This window comes from Zootoca vivipara, chromosome 7 (assembly GCF_963506605.1).
Source record: "Zootoca vivipara chromosome 7, rZooViv1.1, whole genome shotgun sequence".
Lineage (NCBI taxonomy): Eukaryota > Metazoa > Chordata > Lepidosauria > Squamata > Lacertidae > Zootoca > Zootoca vivipara.
The window spans coordinates 93,342,257-93,362,818 of record NC_083282.1 but is presented as its reverse complement, the minus strand read 5'-3'; the positions used below and the strand labels follow the sequence as shown (position 1 = coordinate 93,362,818).

The following is a 20,562-nucleotide window of genomic DNA, read 5'->3' as shown; positions in this document are numbered from 1 at the left end:
CCGCCCTGCCACCCCCTCTCGCCTGCCCAACCCTCCCGTCCTCTCCAGCCAAGCAGGGTAGCCGCCAACGCTGCCAGCCCCAGAAGCACAAGGTGGCCGCCGCTGCCGCCGCCACGATGTCATTGTGCCCGCTGGCCCTGTAGCCCCGCCCACATTCTCACTTTGTGGCCCCTCCCCTCCCATGCCCTGGCCCCGCCCCTGAACGACCATGGCTCCCCCCCCTAGTTTTGATCCTGGCTACGCCCCTGTTTGGGATGATGGGAGATATAGTCCAACAACGGCAGGAGATCCAAGATCGAAGAACGCTGGCTTAGAGGACTCTCTCGCTCAACCAAGGACTGTCCGCAGAGCTGCAAAGCAGCCATTGCAGAGACCTCAGGAATGGTGAGCCCAGGGGCTTCCAGATGTTGTTGGACTCCATCTCCCATCTGCCCCTGCCAGAATGGCCCAGTGGGCAGGGACGATGGGATATGGAGTGTAGCAACGTTTCAGGGACCCCAGTTTCCCCTCTCTGCGTTAGAGGTAGGGCAATGGGGAAGGATAGGATGGATGAAGTCCCATTGTATGAGTGGAGGTCCACTTGCAGAAATGTTGGGCTCTGCCTAAGCTTTTAATGATTTTGTTGTGAGAGGGCCATTGCATAGGGCTGAAAACCAGTCCAGGAAAGCTTCTGTTAGTATGAAAACAAATAAATATTGCAATTCCTAAAAGAAATTCTAACCTCATTTCAAAAACAAAAGAAAAACCCTGCCATTGCACAAATTGTAAAAGCTTGAGTCTGGAAACAGAACTTGCACATGAGGGTGCAATGTGATACCTGTCTTGGTATCACTTTATAAGCCCACTGCATAGGGTTCTCCAAGCGACCAGCAGAGGGCAGCCTTGCTCTATTGAAAATTGCTTGGCACTTGACCAACTTCACAAGGCAGAAGCCAAGAGGAGAAGACATTGGAAGTCCATCCGAGGGGGACTCTCCTGAACCTAGCAGACCAGCAGGACGAACTTGAGCTGCAGAGAGCAAGCCATAGGTGGGACAGGTGCAAAAACATAGGCAGAATTCCTGCATTGCAGGGGGTTGGACTAGATGAACCTTGGGAATCTCTTCCAACTCTACAATTCTACAATTCTATGATTCCTGGTGGATCGGGCCAGAAGTCCATCTGGTCCAGCATCCTGCTTCTCACATTGCGCAGCCGGATCTTTCTGGGATATACAAAGGCAGGACATGAGCTCCACAGGCTTCTCCCAACCCCACCATTCAGCATATGATATTGAATGGTAGACTGTCTCTGAACATGGATGTTTCAATGCAGATCAGTTTCACAACTGGGGATAGAAAGGTGTCTCTCACCTTTGCTCGCCAGGATCCATGCCCTCCAACATTTCTCCGATGAAAATAGGGATGTCTTATTCAATAACAACAACAACAATTATACCGTGTCCATCAAACTGGGCTGCCCCAGCCACTCTGTGAGGCTTCCAACATATATAAAAACATAATCAAACATTAAAAAACTTCCCTATACAGGGCTGCCTTCAAATGTCTTCTAAAGGCTGTATAGTTATCTCCTTGGTTCTGTACTTATTCTACATTTCTCTGATGAAAATAGGGACACCCCAAGGATACTGGTTTTCCCAGTAGTGATGTATGGAAGTGAGAGCTGGACCATAAAGAAGGCTGATCGCCGAAGAATTGATGCTTTTGAATTATGGTGCTGGAGGAGACTCTTGAGAGTCCCATGGACTGCAAGAAGATCAAACCTATCCATTCTTAAGGAAATCAGCCCTGAGTGCTCCCTGGAAGGACAGATCGTGAAGCTGAGGCTCCAATACTTTGGCCACCTCATGAGAAGAGAAGAATCCTTGGAAAAGACCCTGATGTTGGGAAAGATTGAGGGCACAAGGAGAAGGGGACGTCAGAGGACGAGATGGTTGGACAGTGTTCTCGAAGCTACGAACATGAGTTTGACCAAAATGCGGGAGGCAGTGCAAGACAGGAGTGCCTGGCGTGCTATGGTCCATGGGGTGACGAAGACTCGGACACGACTAAACGACTCAACAACAACAACAACAAAGGATAAGCAGGACATTCTGTGCTCAAATCAGAAACTGGGATGGCTTCTGTAAATCTGGGACTGTCCCTGGCAAATAGGGGCAATTGGAGGGTCTGCAGGATCCAGATATTTGCTGAATAGAAGGCTCAAATAAGGATTAGCTGCCCCTCCACTAAAAATAAATGCAAAGGGCTGCAGCCCCATCGTAGAGCATCTGCTTTAATTGCAGAAAGACCCAAATTCAACCCCCAGCATCTCCAGGTAGGGTGGGGAGAGACCCCCCCCCATCTGAAATCCTAAAGAGCTGCTGCCAGTCGGTATAGACCATATTGAGCCAGGTGGACCAATTGTCTGACTTCATATTAAAGAGCTTTCAGTGTTCCTGGCTCTCCTCCACCATTCAGGCCTAGGTGGTCCCCCCTTCTCACAGGTAGTTGTCTTCATTATCATTGTCACCGCTGCCATTGCTGTCATCGCCGTCTTCCTCCTCTTCGTCCTCATCCCTCGCCAGGGCTTCGATGTCGTGGGTGATGTCCGTGATCATGCGGTTGAAGGACTCCGACTCCGAGCGCAAGGACCAGCTGTCGTAGCTGCGCACGGCGGAGGCCGAGGTGTTGCTCATGCTCTTCTTGATGCGCCCGAAGCTGTCAGTCAAGATCCCCCCTTCGCGGATGCCGATGTTCTCCAGGAAGCCCTCGAAGTAGCCGATGTCCTGGTCGGGAATGAAGGGGCGCATCCCTGGGGAGGCAGAACAGACAGGGAAAGATGCGAGGGAGATTGGGCGAAGGCTCCCTGGCCCATCAGGTAACCAGGAGCCCGTCCCTGCCATCCCCCCAAAGGGCAAAACACCACCCAATCTAACTCATCACCACGGAGGTCAGCCTCTTCCCAGCCCCTAGGAAACAAGGTTCATGTTGCATCGCACAACACAGACTTCTAGCATTCTCTCTTTGCTACCTGCCTGTCTCTCTCTCTCTCAATATCTCAAGGACCACAATACTTCAAGGACAGCCTCTTTCCATATGAACCGACCTGGACCCTGAGATCATCTTCTGTGGCCCTCCTTCGTGTATCTCCTCCTCGAGAGGTCCGGAGGGTGGCAACACGAGAACGGGGCCTTCTCTGCAGTGGCTCCCCATCTGTGGAATGCTCTCCCTGGGGAACTTCGCCTGGCGCCTTCATTATACACCTTTAGTCACCAGGCAATCACGTGCCTTTTTAACCAGGCCTTTGGTTGATCTGATTTACATCCTATGCACATTTAAAATGTGGTGGCTTTTTTGTGTGGGGGGATATTGGGCTGTTTTTTTAAATTTTATTATGTATTTTGTGGTTTTATATCTTGATTTTATTCTGTGAACCACCCTGAGACCCCTGGGGAAAGGGCGCTATATAAATTCAATAAATAATGATGATGATGATGATGAGCACAGAAAGTGGCGCTTGAATTCCAGGGCCCGAGAATCTCAGCTTTCGTTTTTTAAAGCGGAGACTATTAGGTCTGCAAAGACAGGCGTGGCAGAGCCTGAGATCCATTAGCCAAAGGTAACTGGGAATGAATGTGGGGAACAGGAAGACTTTGTGCTGCAACATGAGATGGGATTTAGTGGCAAGAGACCATATGCCATGCTGAGCATCCCAGTTTCAACCTCTGACACCTCCAGGTGTTGTTGTTTTTAAGGTGATGCTTCTTCTCAGTTCCCTGGAGAGCTGCTGCCAGTTAGTAGAAAAACCTGGCTGAGGTCATAGCACTGTAGTTTTGGAAGGGACCCCAGGCATCATCTAGTCCAACCCCCTGAAATGCAGGAATCACAGCTAAATGATCAGACAACCTGACCTGACCTCCTCTGTTAATTCCCATGATACCTCCCCCAGTGGCGATTTCCCCATCTCTTTCCTCTTCTGCCCCACCCAAAAGCAGAGATTTTTCATTTACCCAGCAGAAGGAACTTCCGCTTTTCTCCGTAGAGCTGGAGGAGGCCATCACAGTATCCCTCCACCGCCAGACCCATCCGGTACTCTCTCAGCAAGAAGGCAAACTGTTGTATCTCCTGCGGGGTCAGTTTGTTCCTGAGCTGCGGGGGGGAGGCAAAGAGACAGGACACGTTGCAACGAGGAACATTTATCATTTGCAAAGAGGGAACTGTAAAAACAGCCGTCTTGCACCTCTTTCAGACTTCTCCTTTTGGCAGCGGGTGACAAGGATTATAAATGAAATTACTGGTAGGAAAATAAGCCAGGGGAGGGGAGAGGGCTCTTGTGCTTGGATGCTTGCAGTTTTCCCACTGTGGGCCACTGTGAGAACAGGATGCTGAGCTAGACCCACAAGCAGGATTCAAGCACAACATCAGCTCTCCCCTTCCAGCAACTATCCTGGATAGGAGCCATCAATAGTCTTCTGCTCCATGGACTTCTCTAATCATATTTCAAAACCACCCCAATTGTGGCCACCACTGCCTCCTGGGGGAGGGAGTTCCACAGAAGTCCTTCCTTTCATCTGTCTCGAATCTTCCAAAATCCATGAGTTCTAGGGTTGCTAGAGAGGGAGAGAAACTTTCTTCTTCTTAACATATAGAACAAGAAAACAAGAAGAACATATGTTTAAAGATTGGAAAATGTTTATTGAATATACCGTAGGGGAAATAATTGTGTACATCTGAGAATGCCGGCAGCATTAAGATAAATTCAACGGTGTAAATAAGTTTTGATGGATGCAATAATGGAATAAGACAGGAGTGCCTGGCGTGCTATGGTCCATGGGGTCATGAAGAGTCGGACACGACTAAACGACTAAACAACAACAACAAAATAATGGAATAATGATTGGTATAGTTTTTGTAAATTATGCAGGGATTTATGATATGTAAAATGAACCATGGAAAGAGAATAAAGGACGCCATTGATATCTTAAGGATGTAAAATGAGTATTTTAAATTGTAAAACAGAAAATTTAGTAACACACACACACACACACACAGAGAGAGAGAGAGAGAGTGCTTTTTTTCTTTAAAAAATTGTTTTTCTAAAAAAAACCTCTCATTTTCCTACTCATATTGAAATACTGCCCCTCAATGAGACCAAACTTAGATTCACAAAATGTTTAGGGGTATGTGTACCCCTGCGTCCTCCCCAAAAGCAGTGTGTGTGTGTGTGTGTGTGTGTGTGTGTGTGTGTGTGTGTGTGTGTATCTTCTATGTACTTGCTCCATGCCCATGTAATGTTATAAACCAGGCATCCCCAAACTTCGGCCCACCAGATGTTTTGGACTACAATTCCCATCTTCCCCAACCACTGGTCCTGTTAGCTAGGGATCATGGGAGTTGTAGGCCAAAACATCTTGAGGGCCGCAGTTTGGGGGTGCCTGTTATAAACTTCTATCATGCTGCCTCCGTTTACATCTATAGGTGAAATAGTTTGTTTTGTAGTGATTTTAATTTTTGCAATAATAATGCTAATGGACATTTCCCAGGAGGAGGTTTCAGGAGCACCACCCAGTGCATAGCTGCCAAGTTTTCCCTTTTCTCGCGAGGAAGCCTATTCAGCATAAGGGAATTTCCCTTAAAAAAAGGGAGAACTTGGCAGCTATGACCCAGTGACTGCAAGGCTCATGGATTCAGGGCACCCAAAGTGCACCCCCCCCAGGCTACCCCCACACACCCAACTCACTGTGATCATGTAATCCTGCAGCTGCTCCAGGCCGGCATTGCTCTGGTCGCTGCCACTGCAGGCTGTGGCCAGGCTGTGATGGGACTGATGGAAGGAGGGGGACGAAGTGTCACTGCAACAGGCCTCAAAGGTGTCATGGGAACCATCGCTGTGGGAGGGAGGGAGTGGATCAGTAACCCTTCCTGTCTCCTTCTCCTCCCCACTCCCCAGTTGCCGAGAGCAGAGGAGGCATTGGACTTCCCCAATCTTGTGCCCTGGGACTACAACTCCCATCAGCCCCTGCAGCCAGCACGGCCATTGTGGACTACGACTCCCATCAGCCCCTACCGCCAGCGCAGCCATTGCGGACTACAGCTCCCAGCATTCCCCAGCCGGCGCAGACATTTTGGACTACAACTCCCAGCAGTCCCCTCAGCCAATATAGTTGTCACGGACTGGTTGGACGCAGAGGAATGGCAGGAGGCACCTGCTGGGGAACCGCCAAGGGAAGAAGGCTCAGAGTCAGGGGACTGGTAGTGGGACAGCGATGAGTGGTCAGAGGGGGGGAGAATGGGAGGAAAGAGGTGTCGGAAGCTGAAGAGCTAACAGGGCTTGGTGAGCAGGGAGATTCTGTGGCAGAGAGAAGTCCAGAACCAGAGGCAGAAGCTGAAGCGGGAGGGAGGCCAAGAGACAGAGATGGTTCATGCTGGTGAAGAAGCACGGGTGTCTTTTCTTTCTGCTGTGATGAGCTCCCCTTTGCGCTGGTCTCCCAGAACCAGGAGAGGCATGAAGAGGGCGGGGGAGAAGTTAGCTTCATGCAGGCGCAGTCTCAGATTGCTTGGGGGGGGAACCCTGGAGAGGAGGAGACTTAGGCAGCTGTGGGGAGGCAGGGAACTTCAGTCTCAGCAACTGCTTCTTGGGGGCAAGATCTGCCGGAGATGAGTTGCTGTGCTCATTAGGCCTGACGCCCCTGTGCAGATCCTGCTTTCGCTAATAAAGATTTAACTCTAACTCGCTCAGTGCAATTTATTGCTGGCTCGCTCCTGTCAACAGACATTTTGGACAACTCCCATCAGCCCCCTCAGCGAGAGAAAAACAACGACCAGACTTTTAGAAGACATCTGAAGGCAGCCCTGTTTAGGGAAGCTTTTAATGTTCAATATTGTATTTTAATATTCTGTTGGAAGCCACCCAGAATAATAATAATAATAATAATAATAATAATAATAATAATAATTGTCACCCAAAATATCTGGAGGGGACCAGGTTGGTGAAATCTGCCTTGGGATCATAGAACAGGAAGTGACCTCAGGCTATACATACACCTAGCAGGGCACATTCTAGCTGTCCAAGGCCTTTGAAGAAAAGTGCTCTTCCCAAATGGTGCCTGCTATCTTATCTGCACTAGTTTTAGAAATGATTTATTAAAGAATCCCATGGCGGATTAAGTGATTAAGCAGATGAAAAGGTGCTTAATTGGTTAACATAACCAACTAAATGGCAAATCAGGTCAGCCTTAAGAACCAGGTACTGTTCCGATGTCAACTCCCATCAGCCCCAGTTGGTGCAGCCATTTTGGACTACAACTCCCATCAGCCCCAGCCAAACATCCCGCTTGTTATTAGAGGTGGGGGGGGCAAGACTCACAAAGAGCTACAGCAGCTGAAATCAGCATCATAGCCGTACGTCCCATCCGTCCGACAGCTCTCACCTGGAAGCAGACAACACAAGGGGTGATACGGGATAGTATAGGAAAACAGGTTTCTGCGCTGCCAGACCTCAACCCTCCATCCTGTCCTCTTCAAATCTGTGGCCCTGGTGCTCATCACTTTGCAACCACCAGGTGGCCCAGGGGCAGCCCATGCAGTACTTGGCAGAGTTTTTGGACTACAAATCCCATTGTCAGGGTTGTTGTGACTACTCTTGAGTAAAGACCTTCCACATGCTTGTCTTTCAGACGTTTTTATTAGTGCACATTATTTACAGTGGAACGAACTGCTGGTTTCATGTCTACTCGCTCAAGTCAGATTCCGTCACTGCCCCCCTTCGCGTTCTTGACCAACATAAAAGCCTCGGAACTGAGAAGCGCATCCCTTTCCTCCTCCTCCTCAATTCCGGCATCGGGGAGACGGGTCTTCGGTCTGACCGATTCCTGTCCTCTCTTTCCGCCTCCCTCTCTCCCTGCCTATGGAGTAGGGGCTCTTGGATGTTGCCAGAGCCCTGGCACTTCCTTTCCGTTTCCTGACTCCCTCCATCAGACCCTTCGCTCTCATGACTGCTGGGAGATGTGCTGCTTCGGATGAGGGGGGGGGTTCTCTATAAACCCTCCCCCTTACACCCATTATCCACAGTCAGCCAAGCGCAATGGTCAGGGATGAGGCAAGTCATAGGCTAAAGCATATGGAAGGCACCCATAAACCTCTTTCCACCAGTTTTTTTTTAAAATCACTAACCAAAGGATGTTTGCAATGCTAAAAAAAATGTTTGCTTGCAATGAGATTCAGGAACCAATGGCACTGTTCTACTCATCTGAAGACCCATATCTAGTTTTGGGCACAAGAGTTCAATCACTGCTGGTCACAGCAGACAATACTAGGGTAGTATTGATTCTTCAATGTCAACTTCGTTGAACTGGTCATGTTGTTCGGATGCCTGATGATCGTCTTCCAATGCAACTAGGCTACTCTATTCCGAACTTAAAAATGGAAAGTGTAATGCTGGTGGTCAACAAAAGAGGTTTAAAGACTCTCTCAAGGCAAATCTTAAAAAAAATGTAGTATAAACATCGACAACCGGGAAACACTGACATGTGAGTGCTCCAATTGGAGAACACCCTTTACCAAAGGTGTCACTCAAATTCAGGACAAAAGGGAGAAACGTGCTAAGAGGAAGGCACGCTTGGCAAACCTTCACCATGATCAACTTCCGCCTGGAAACCTATGTCCCCACTGTGCATTGGCGTAGGGATATGGGGCGGTGGAGGGGCGCCCCGCCCCGGGTGTCATGCCTAAGGAGGGTGACAAGTTTGCCCCCCCGGGCGGATTGCCTCCACGCTGATCTGCTCGGGGAGCAATCTTGTCACTCCCGGCGGATTGCCGAGGTTTCGATCCATTTGCCGGGGGGGGGGTCCTGCGCAAGACTCGCAGCAGCGGCTGCGGTGGTGGCTGTGCCCGCACGAGGCTCATGGCAGAGGCGACGGCGGCCCCATGGGCAGGTTGCCCCACCCCCGCTGCACTGGGTACCAGAGGAACTAGCTACGCCCCTGTGTGGATCCAAAATTGGCCTCCACGGTCACCTATGGACACACCATTAAGACTGTGCTCATGGAAGTCAATCTTACTCGGCTACGTGGGATTGCCAAAGAAAGAAAACGCAAAAGTATCATGCACCCAATTTTATGGAACTCCTTTCCAGTTGAGGTCAGACATGTCCCCTCTCTGCTCAAATTCTTCATTCCAGCATGCATTTATATTTGTTTGAATAGTTTTAACTGATTTTTTCCCTATTGCAACTTTGTAATTTGCTTAGAGATGCTTGCAGTTAAGGGGTATATAAATTGTTCAAATAAATAAATGAGCTGACTCTGTCTAAGGCGGTTGCGTATGTACTCACTCCGGCTAGAAAGCCAAGGACGCTTCATGGTGGATGTGTAGTGATAGCCAGCCCGGTCCACACACTCAATGGTTTGGTCCCCGTAGATGATCTGGAAAACCTGGCAGATGAGAGCACAAGATTCCTCTGCCATGTCCTGCACCCAAGGGAGAAAGGGCAGTCAGATCCACGTTCCTGAGTTGCTTGATCATTTGTGACCAGTCTAGAGGATGTGGTTTTTTAGGTGGTATATCATACCCTCCAACATTCCTCCAATGAAAATAGGGATGTCCTATTCCATTACAAAATAAAAAAATTCCTTCGGTAGCACCTTAAAGACCAACTAAGTTTTTATTTTGGTATGAGCTTTCGTGTGCATGCACACTTCGTCAGATACACTGAAACAGAATCCACCAGACCCTTATGTATATTCAGAGGGTGGGTGGCGGGTGGGAATGGGTGATGGGCTGATAGGAGTGGTAAACCTGTTGATGGCTGTTAACGACTGCTGATGACTGCAATTGTTCCTGCGGGGGGGGGGGAGCAAGGGCTGAGGCGCTAAAGAAAGCTTGATCATGCATAATGCAGTCATCAGCAGTCGTTAACAGCCATCAACAGGTTTACCACTCCTATAAGCCCATCACCCATTCCCACCCCCCCACCCTCTTCGACTCAGACCAACACGGCTACCCACCTGTAACTAGAACTATTCCATTACAGTACAGTATTATTATTATTATTATTATTATTATTATTATTATTATTATTATTAACCTGCCCACCTGACTGGGTTGCCCCAGCCACTCTGGGTGACTTCTAACATATAAAAAAATACAGTAATAAAACATTAAACATTAAAAAACGTCCCTATCCAGGGCTGCCTTTTTCTTTTTTCCTCCTTTTTTTGTTTTCATATACATGCTCCGCCCCCTCTTCTTTTTCTGCTTTAGTTTTTATACAGAACTTTTTTTTATCTTGTTGATTCATAAAAAAGCTTTTAAAAAGATGAAAGAGAGAGGGATTGTCTATTTTGAAGGGAGGACGAGACCGGGCTCCTGGCCACTCACCCTGTTAGCCACAGCCAGGATGATGAGATTGCAGTAGGCTTCAGGGCTGGGCTCCTTGGGGTCCAGGGGGTTGTTCCCGGTGTGCCACCGGCGCTCCCAGCTGCCCCAGGTCTTGCCCCTCTCCCAGCTCCCGCTGTAGGCCTGCCGCCTCCTCTCCCAGCTGCCCCCAGCTTTGCCCGTGGGGCGGCGCTCCCAGCTCCCGCTGTAGGTCTGCCGGCGCTCCCAGCTCCCGAAAGGCCTGCCATCTGCGGGACCCTGCCTCTTCTCCCAGCTGCCCGTGCCCTGCTTCCGCTCCAGGCTCCCCCCTCCGCTGGGCCTGCCATCCGGCCCGCCCCGGGCCATCTTCCAGTCCAGGCTGCAGATGGTGTGGCGTCGCTCCATCGTGCCCCCCAGCTGCCGGCGCTCTGCTGGTCTCTTCTCAGCTGGCCCTCCGGGGAATTTCTTCTCCTGGGGGCTTCCAGGGTAAACATCCAAGCTACCTCCTGCAGGAACTGGGTCCACTCCCAAGCCTGGAAACAACAACAACAACAACAACAATTTATTATTTATACCCCGCCCATCTGGCCGTGTTCCCCCAGCCACTCTGGGCGGCTTCCAACAAAACATTAAAATACAGAAATCCATCAAACATTAAAAGCTTCCCTAAACAGGGCTGCCTTGAGATGCCTTCTAAAGGCCTGGTAATTGTTGTTCCCTTTGACCTCTGGTGGGAGGGCATTCCACAGGGTGGGTGCCACTACCGAGAAGGCCCTCTGCCTGGTTCCCTGTAACTCGGCTTCTCGTAGCGAGGGAACCGCCAGAAGACCCTCGGCGCTGGACCTCAGTGTCCGGGCAGAACGATGGGGGTGGAGATGCTCCTTCAGGTATACCGGACTGAGGCCGTTTAGGGCTTTAAAGGTCAGCACCAACACTTTGAACTGTGCTCGGAAACAACAACAACAACAACAACAACAACAACAACAACTCAAGCTTAACCTGAGCCAGCACTGTGATGTAGCAGCAAAAAAGGCCCGTGCTATTCTAGGCTGCATCAGCAGAAGTACAGTGTCCAAGAAAAGCTCACTAAATGCTGCTGAAACCTCCTCCTCTCAGTCTTCTCCTGCTTCTCCCTTTGACCACTCATCTCCCTCCCACCACCAACCCCCTGGCTCTGAATTTTCTTCCCTTGGGGGTTCCTCAGCTGGTGCCTTCCACCCCTCCTCTGCATCCAGCCAGTCCATGTCAGCTAGTACAGTGGAACCTTGGTTCTCGAACGTCTACATTGACAAACGTTTCGGAACCGGAACGCCGAAAACCCGGAAGTAAATGCTTCCGTTTCCAAACGCGCCTCGGAAGTCGAACGGCTTCTGCTGCGTGTTTTTCCGTTTTCTCGATTGAATTTGCCAACAGCCATTTGTGCCTCGGTTTTTCAACATTTCAGATGTCAAACGGTCTTCCGGAATGGATTACGTTCGAAAACCGAGGTTCCATTGTAGCAGCAGCAGCTGGTTGCAGAGAACTTCTTGGGATCTCCCTTTGGGACCAGAGCGAGGAAAGTTTACTGAACCGCAGTAAAACTTTGAAGGACTTTATTGCAGTGGAGACACATCATTTGTACGCAAGGTCCAGATCAGGGAACAACTCTAACACAGACTCCCTCGGAAGGTGGTGGACTCTCTTTCCTTTGGAAGTTTTTAAGCAGAGGGATTCTTTAGTTTTGATTCCTCCTGCATTGCAGGGGGGTTGAACTAGATGACCCTCTGGGTCCCTTCTGCCTCTGCAATTTTCTGATTTTATGCACAACAAGCGGTGGTGCTTAGGGAACTCCAGTGGAGAAGAGGCTGTACTTGCTTATCTCTAACCTTTCAGGATAATAGTGAATGGATTTTTCTTGGTCTAACCTCAGAACAACCTTGTGACGCAGGTTAGGCTGAGAGATATCTGACGAAGTGTGCATGCACACGAAAGCTCATACCAAAATAAAAACTTAGTTGGTCTTTAAGGTGCTACTGAAGGAATTTTTTTATTTAGGCTGAGAGATAGTAATGCTCATTTGCTTTCAAGTTGGCAACAAGAGGGCACACTTGTAACTGTTGCAAAACAAGACTGCGTTTTGGCAATGGGAGACCCATGCTGCTATAAGTAACTGGGTGAACAAATCCTGCACATTCACACATTACAGTGGAACCTCGGTTTATGAACACCTCGGTTTACGAATGTTCGGTTTACGAACGCCGCAGACCCATCTGGAGCGGATTAATTCACTTTCCATTACTTTCAATGGGAAAGTTCACTTCAGTTTATGAACACTTCAGTTTATGAACAGACTTCTGGAACCAATTACACCCATGCTTCGGGTTAAGTACGCTTACTCCGCAGACCCGTCTGGAACGGATTAATCCCCTTTCCATTACTTTCAATGGGAAAGTTCGCTTCAGTTTATGAACGCTTCAGTTTAAGTACTCCGTGGACCGTCTGGAACAGATTAATCCACTTTCCATTACTTTGAATGGGAAAGTTCACTTCAGTTTATGAACGCTTCAGTTTATGAACAGACTTCCGGAACCAATTGTGTTCATAAACTGAGGTACCACTGTATAGCCAAGGAGAGCCGGTTATCCTAGTTGAACACCTGAGCTCAGGAGAAATGTTTTGACTTGTTCTTGGTACTTCTTTGTATCAATTCCATAAAAATCCCAGTAAAAATTATGGCAAGAGAAAAGGGAAAAGATATTGCAAATAAGTGTGTACCAACTGAGCCAGCACATGCAGAAACACATATTCTGCCCTGAGGCCCATGGCTTGGAAGTGGCCTGGTCCATTTTCAACCAGGTGAGAATTCTCTAGTCGGGAATCCCCCAGGTTACCTGAACCGACCCACACCTGTTTTGAGCACCAGGAGGTGCAGGGCATCGTCCCGCAGGTAGGAAGCAGCTGCAATTTCATGGGTGGGGATCCTCAGGATCAGCTCCTCGTTGTCCCTCCAGGTAAGAAGCAGGCAGCGGGCTGAAAGGCTCAATATGCTATCCTGCTCTGGGGTTGTCTTCAGAGGAAGCTCCTTCAATTGCTGCAGGAAAGGTGAAGCAAAAAGGGGGGTAGGAGCCCATTAAATGGTGCCCAGTTTCGCATCCCTGGGAAGGACTCAGCTGTAGTCCTCCAGGCCAGCTGCTCTGGACCACAACTCACATCAGCCTCTGGAGGACTCCAAGTTGGGGGAAACTGGACTATGAGGCCATCCCATCAATGCAGAAAAGCACAGGTAGGCATTGCAGGGGGTTGGACCAGATGAGCCTTGGGGGTCCCTTCCAACTCTACAATTCTATTATTCTTTCACTCTTGGGGTTCCTCCCAACTCCACACTTCTATGAAATTGGCTCAGATAACTCAGGCAAGTCAGCCAAGCCACACACCACAGGGAAAGGCAGAATAGTCTCTGAGCCTAAAAATACATGCTTCACTGCTGCAAGATATGCTGATGATTGCCACCACCAGAGAGGTAGCTTCAGAAAGGGAGTAGAAGGACTGGTCCAATATGTTTTGCCAGCTGGGGTGGAGCACCTGGGATATATAGCATCCCAGGCCGGCTAAGTTATTTTGGCAGCCGAGACATGAGGACATAACTTCTTCATCCTAGTGGTTCTTTCTAGAGGCACCTGTCACAAGTCTCTGCAGGACCTCTGCATCCCTTTGCGTCCTCCCAAGCGGGCAGCTTCCGTTCCAAGCATATGACTGTTAATTGAACAACACCAAAGTGCATTGAAGTACATTGGAAGGTTACCCTTGCAGTGTCCAGTAGCTGCAGCAGCTCGTCACGGCTGGAGGGGTTCAAGGAAGTCGTTACCCAAGTCAGGTGACCTAAAAACTGGAGATAAAGAGATAAGAAGCCACGATAAAGTGGAAGAAAACTAAGGCAGGAATCTCCTAAGTGATGGTTCCATGCTGAAAGCAGAGGGGTGAGGAGGACAGATTGCGCAGATCCAGAACACACTTTGCGTCATTTTGGGATGATTTCGTAATTTAGGCTGTCAAATAGTTTGGAAGTTTTAATTGCATAGGAACACACAAAAAGCATGAGTTCTCACAAATGCAGAAGCAAGGGAAAAACCCTTTGCTCGAAATCCACATCGGCATAAAATATGTCACATGGCCCTCAGTTGCTGCATTGACACCAGCAAGTTTCGCACTCAGCCCCCTTGGGCACCCTCACCTTCACTTCCTTTTCCACGTAGTCGTGCAGGAGGATCTGAGGGTCGATGAGATAGTCGGGAGGGTAGAGTGGGACAGAGTGCAGGGGGCGGCGGCAGAGGCTGCTCTTGAGGGCCTGCCTTCGGGCTGCCTTTGGGAAGACCAGCCTCTTGATGGGTGACACGAAGCCCTGTTGGGGAAGCAGGCAGAAAGGGAGGCCCCATTGGTAAAGTTACAACAGGAGGGTGATGGAGAACGGGCTGCGGGTGGCCCAGATGCTGGAGATGCCCTCGTTGCAAACATGAGTCAACAGTGCAATGCAGCAGCAAAATAAGCCAATGCAATCCCAGGCGGCATAAACAGAAGTCTAGTGCCTAGTCCAGGATTCCCCAAACTTTGGTCTCCTGCTGTTGTTTGACTACAACTCCCATCATCCCTAGCTAGCAGGACCAGTGGTCAGGGGTGATGGGAACTGTAGTCCCCAAGCAGTTGGAGACCCAAGTTTGGGAAACCCTGGTCTAGATCAAGCTGGAAGGTGTGCAGAGGAGGGCGACTGAGATGATCAAGGGTCTGGAAACCAAGCCTGATGAGGAACGGTTGAAGGAGCTGGGTATGGTTAGCCGGGAGAAGAGGAGACATAGCCATCTTCAAATATTTGAAGGGGAATCACATGGAAAATAGTGCAAGCTTGTTTTCTGCTGCTGCAGAAGGTAAGGCTTGAATCAATGGATTCAAATGACAAGAAAGGAGATTCCGACTAAACATTAAGAATAACTTTCTGACACTAGGAGCTGTTTGACCGTGGACTGTGGAGCGGATTCCCTCACAAGGTGGTGGAGATTTTCAAGCAGAGGTTGGATGGTCATCTGTCACAGATGCTTTAGCTGAAATCCCTGCATTGCAGGGGGTTGGGCTAGAATAGATAACCTTTGGGAGTCCCTTCCAACCCTACAATTCTATGATTCCGTGATGAATGCAGATGGCTCTGAGCGCTCTCTCTGCCAGAAGGCCAAATTAAGTTCTGTATCAAGGAAATAAAAAGCCTGCAGCCTAATTGAATGCAATTTGCATATCATTGCTATTTTGCATTATTTATCTTTGCTCCTGCTACAGCAATCAATAGGAAGGAAGAGGAAATGACACCGGGCAAGGAAGCCCAGCCTCTGTCACCCCAAACAGACCCTCCTCTCACATTCCCAGAAAGCAACTAGGTAGCCCCTTCCTCTCTCCAGAGGTTTTGCCTCAGTTTCCAGCTAATCTCATCCAGTTACACACATTAAGGGCTCATCCACATTTACCTTTCGCCCCATGCTTTCCAGGCAACAATTACACAGTAATAGAATTTATCTATATCTATAATCTATTGAAAGATACAGATCATCATAAAAACATCTCAGCACCAGCCCTTTCCTTAAAAAGAGCCCGTGGTTTCCTCAGGTGGGCAGTAGCGACTCCTGGGGGGCAGTGGGGGATGCTAAGAGGCAGGGGGCACTAGAGGTCAATGACTATCAGATTTCAAAACCATCATATTTAATTGAATTTGATTGTTTTAATTGGATTTTGTGCAATTATTTGTCACTGCTTTGAATTTTATTGTGTTACTGTATTATCTTCCTTAGCGGGACATGCAAAGCACTCTTCTGGGTGATGCTTTCTATAGGGTAGAGGGCACAGGGGTCCACAGCATTTTGGAGCCAAGGGGGAGGCAGCTCAAAAAAGTTTGGGAACCACTGCATTAAGACAGTCATCACAAACAAATCGCAATGCATGTTCATTAACCGGCCGGTGTTACCCAATCTCCCTGCAAACAAATCAAGATGAATTCTCCATTGACAGGTCACCTGGCCACAAAGTGAGGTGGATGGATCCTTCAGGTGTGGGGGTTTGGAGATATGACACACACGCCTGGAGAAATTTTCCTGTGCAAAAATCTCACTGACGTGGGATCTTTTGCAGCTCCCGTTCATTTCTGTGGGGCTTCAACTGGACAACCTTATGACGGATCAGGAGGCCTCTAGACAGTTAGAGAGAAGGCAGGGGGACATTTGGATCACCTGCCTCAGGCACCCAAAAACTGCCTTCGCTTTGCCCCAAGCAAATCAATTTAACACGCTGGTCTTGGGATCGGCTGCTGCTGTTTTTCCGGCCAGGAGCCCAGGCTGCCAGCTGGGCTTCGCCTTGGGTAGCTGGAGGGGAAGTGTATCCCCAGAGGCTTCGGATGGTGCTGGATCCGTGACAGGGCAAGGAAAGGCCACCCAGGCCCATCTGCTCAGGATATGGGCAGGGCGGGGGAGAAGACATCATTGCCTCCCGCTCCTCAATTCCCAAAGAATTGCAAGCACATTTGCTTCCCTTGAAAAGATTTTGCAAGGCTCGAGATGAGCCTGGGCTGCGTCCTGGGACTTGCTGGGCCAGTTTAATGCCTGTTTGCCTCAGTCTTGGGGGAGTTCCTCTGATCATGTGCAGAGTACATCCCCCCCCAATCCCAGGGCTCCTCCACCTTGAAGGCATCTCAGTTGTGGTGAGTGACAAAATGAGACTGTCAGTGCCAGGTAAGGAAGAGCCATGAACAGCTTTCAGGTGATTCTGAAGCAGTCTGTGGCTGAATCCCAGTTCATAGAATTACCTGCACAAACACTATGCAATAGAACGAAAGAACATAACCCCCATGTCTCTCTCTCTCTCTCTCTCTCTCTCTCTCTCTCTCTCTCTCTCTCTCTCTCTCTCTTTCTCTTTCCTTTCAACCCCATGTAATCACAACTAAAGACTCCCTCACAGATGCTCCCCCCCAACCTCTGTTTAAAAACCTCCAGTGAAGGAGAGCCCAAGAACGTCTGTTCCACTGCTGAACAGTTCTTTCCATCAGAAAGATCTTCCTAAGGTTTGATCAGAATCTCCTTTCTTGTAAGTTCGGGTGCCTCCCTCTGGACGAGGAGAAAGCTAGTTTGCTCCATCTTCCGTGTGACGGCCCTTCAGATACTTAAAGATGGTTCTCCTGTCTCCTCCCATCCTCCTCTTTTCCAGGCTAAACATACCCAACTCCCTCAACCGTTCCTCATCAGGCTTGGTTTCCAGACCCTTGATCATCTTGGTTGCCCTCCTCTGCACACCTTCCAGCTTGTGAATATCCCTCTTAAATTGTGGTGCCCAGAACTGGACACAGGACTCCAGGTGTGGTCTAACCAAGGAAAAATAGAGTAGGACTATTCCTTCCCAAGGTCAGGCTGGGAATATAGGCTATCTGAAGCCCTGAAAACTTGCTGCCAGCCAGTGTGAGCAGTACCAAGAGAGGTGACCCAGTGATCTGATTCAGTCCAAGGCAGCTTCCTACATTCTGATGTGTAGCAGTTTGTTTCTAAAATCTGAAAGTGCTGGGCACCAATCCCAGCATCAGAGCCCTGCCACCTAACCCAAGATGGATTAAAGTTACAGGTAATTACTCAGTTTGCTCTCATGCATTGCACTTATTTTTTGCAAACCCTGGCACTCAACTTGCAGGATGAAATTCTGGGGCCAGCTCAATCAAAGCTCTGGGAGAAGCCGGATAGCAGCATGGGGCTGGGGCTGGGCAGAAAACAGTGATGGAAACGGTTCTAAAATAGATTCCGTGGCACATGGCTGTCTCCTTTCACTGCGTGCTGACAGTACAGTAGTGGCATCTTTCTTTGCTGGCTCCTCCTCCTCCTTTCTAAGGGCCGTATCCTTTTTGTGGCTTAGGGGAAAGGCTGTGTGGCGTTCGCATAGGGCAGTCGGGGTTCCCCGAATCCCTTACACAGCCCATGCCAGCCTGGTGCCTGCCAGATGTTTCAGACTACAACACATAGGAGTTTTAGTCTGAAACACCTGGACTATACACTTTGCTGCCGCACGCTCCCTTAAAAGATCCAAGGATCTGTTTTGCACCCGGGGCCACAACTCAGCCTGCCACATCAGGTCAGGTTGGAGAGCTGGAAACTGATGTGTCGTCCCCCCACCCCACAAAGCACCCAACACCCACTTACAGAAAAGCACCCCCATACGGCATTTGCCCCCCTCCACCCCGCACTCACCTTCTTGCCTTTCTTTGCTTCATGCTCCATGCCTCGTCCTCGCTCTGCTCCTGCCCCAGGAAGGCGGCTTTTCCTTTACGCCAGCCATCCTTTGTTTCCTCCATCCTGTTTCGGAAACTCCACCAAACGACCGGCCCTGATGTCAAATTGCCAAGTTCCTGCCCCTCCTGGGGATTGATAACCAGATGGAGCTGCTGTGGAACAGAAAGGGGGCTCGGAAGGGCTCTTGGATGTCGGAGAATGATCCAAGTGTAGAATGGAGAGGTCCCCCCCAAAAGCTCATCCAGTCCAACCCTCAGCAATGCAGGAATCACAGCTAAAGAATCCTTGCTAGGTTGCCAACCAACCTCTGTTCAAAAACCTCTGTGCAGGGGGCTGGGTGGAATAACAAGGCAGCGTGAAGTTTCTAGGTTCATCCACAATTCCTCTTGCCCTGCCACTTTCCCCCAGGATAAACCCACTGTTTACTGCTGAATCACAGCAAATGCCAACTAGGTTTTATCCAGATTGACATTTGCTCTGATTTAGTGCTAAAGAATAGGGACCCAGGTGGCGCTGTGGTTAAACCACTGAGCCTAGGGCTTGCTGATCAGAAGGTCGGCGGTTCGAATCCCTGCAACAGGGTGAGCTCCCGTTGCTTGGTCCCAGCTCCTGCCAACCTAGCTGTTCGAAAGCACGTCAAAATGCAAGTAGATAAATAGGAACCGCTACAGCGGGAAGGTAAACGGCGTTTCCATGTGCTGCTCTGGTTTGCCAGAAGCGGCTTTGTCATGCTGGCCACATGACCTGGAAGCTATACGCCAGCTCCCTCGGCCAATAATGCGAGATGAGCGCGCAACCCCAGAGTCGGTCATGACTGGACCTAATGGTCACAGGGTCCCTTTACCCTTTACCTTTAGTGCTAAAGAATGGGCTTTCTGGGAGAAAGCAAAACTGCTTGGACCTGTGGTTTCTAGGTATAGGAGTGGGGGTGGGAGTGAGGACAAGCCTGGAAACAAGAAAGACAAGTGTTTTCCAGTGGGAACAGAACACCGGTCAAGTCGTAGAGCTGTAGAGTTGGAAAGGGTTCTGAGGGTCATCTAGTCTAACCCTCCTGCAAGACAAAGGTCAGGAAGAATGGAATCTCCTGGGTGTGGGACGTACATGGAAATCATCTCTGCCGGCTGAGGCTGATGGGTACTGTAGTCCAGAACAGCTCGAGGGCACCAGGATTTCATTCAGGGACTTCTTTGAGGCAGAATGCGAGAAGGCGCCGAGCCCTCGCCTCCACCCTACAACAACAGATGATTTTGTTTTTCTCTGCCGTGGGGAGAAATGTTGGAAGTCGGCACCTCCTCTCCCCTCCTGCAACAGATAGGCGCTGTTCCTTTGTCCAGAAATGGCAACAGCTCTGAACGCAGCTGGTAACTTAGCTGTCTCTCTCTCTTTTTAATTGCTTGAAATGGCAGGAAGCCTGGACATGAGAAGCGGCAGAGAGCCAGCCAAGAGCCGGTCAGATGACAAGCGTAATCATGGCTAGTAGCCACCAAGAGACCTCTCCTGTGTTGCAGGCATCTGATCTTTGCATTAATCTGGAATAAAGGCCTGCGACCTTGCAAATGACCCCTAAGAAGGAAGACCATAAAAACAGCCCTGTCGGCTCCGGCTGAAGCCATACCATGCATTTAAAGTGCCATGATACCACACTGAACAGCCGCGGCTACTAGGGTTGCCAGGCTCAATAGAGGACCGGACTTCTGTGCCTTTCATTGCCCTGCTCTCTTTTGAGTCCGGAAACCTTGAAGAGAAACCAGCAGACCCTTTGTTTAATTTCCAAGCAATGGGTCTGCTGGTTTCTCTTTAAGGTTTCCAGACTCAAAAGAGAGCAGGGCAATTAAAGGCACAGAAGTCCTGTCCACTATTGAGTCTGGCAACCCTAGCGGCTACCCCAAAGAATTCTGGGAGCTGTAGTTTGTTAAAGGTGCTAAAGAGTAACTACGGTCCCTCCTGGGT

General features: G+C 49.5%; 1 protein-coding gene across 1 annotated transcript; it reads right to left on the bottom strand.

The window, feature by feature from the left end:
* Window positions 1-227: 227 nt before the first annotated feature.
* On the bottom strand, window positions 228-18,645 carry CCM2L (CCM2 like scaffold protein). The gene is made up of 10 exons (XM_060277387.1): window positions 18,571-18,645; window positions 14,544-14,711; window positions 14,115-14,198; window positions 13,220-13,403; window positions 10,358-10,866; window positions 9,312-9,447; window positions 7,347-7,410; window positions 5,721-5,868; window positions 3,991-4,129; window positions 228-2,792 (listed from the first exon to the last, which is right to left on the bottom strand). Exons 1-10 carry the CDS (start codon window positions 18,598-18,600, stop codon window positions 2,479-2,481), a joined length of 1,776 nt encoding a protein of 591 aa, XP_060133370.1. The 5' UTR covers window positions 18,601-18,645; the 3' UTR covers window positions 228-2,478.
* Window positions 18,646-20,562: the final 1,917 nt, after the last annotated feature.

Excerpts from the sequence above, each read along its gene's own strand:
- CCM2L (XM_060277387.1), bottom strand. The coding sequence starts at position 18,600 with ATGGAGCATGAAGCAAAGAAAGGCAAGAAG. Across the intron at positions 14,199-14,543 it reads ACGTGGAAAAGGAAGTGAAG|TTTTTAGGTCACCTGACTTG; the intron begins GTGAGGGTGCCC and ends CTTTATCTCCAG. Across the intron at positions 4,130-5,720 it reads TGCAGGATTACATGATCACA|CTCAGGAACAAACTGACCCC; the intron begins GTGAGTTGGGTG and ends TCCCCCCCGCAG.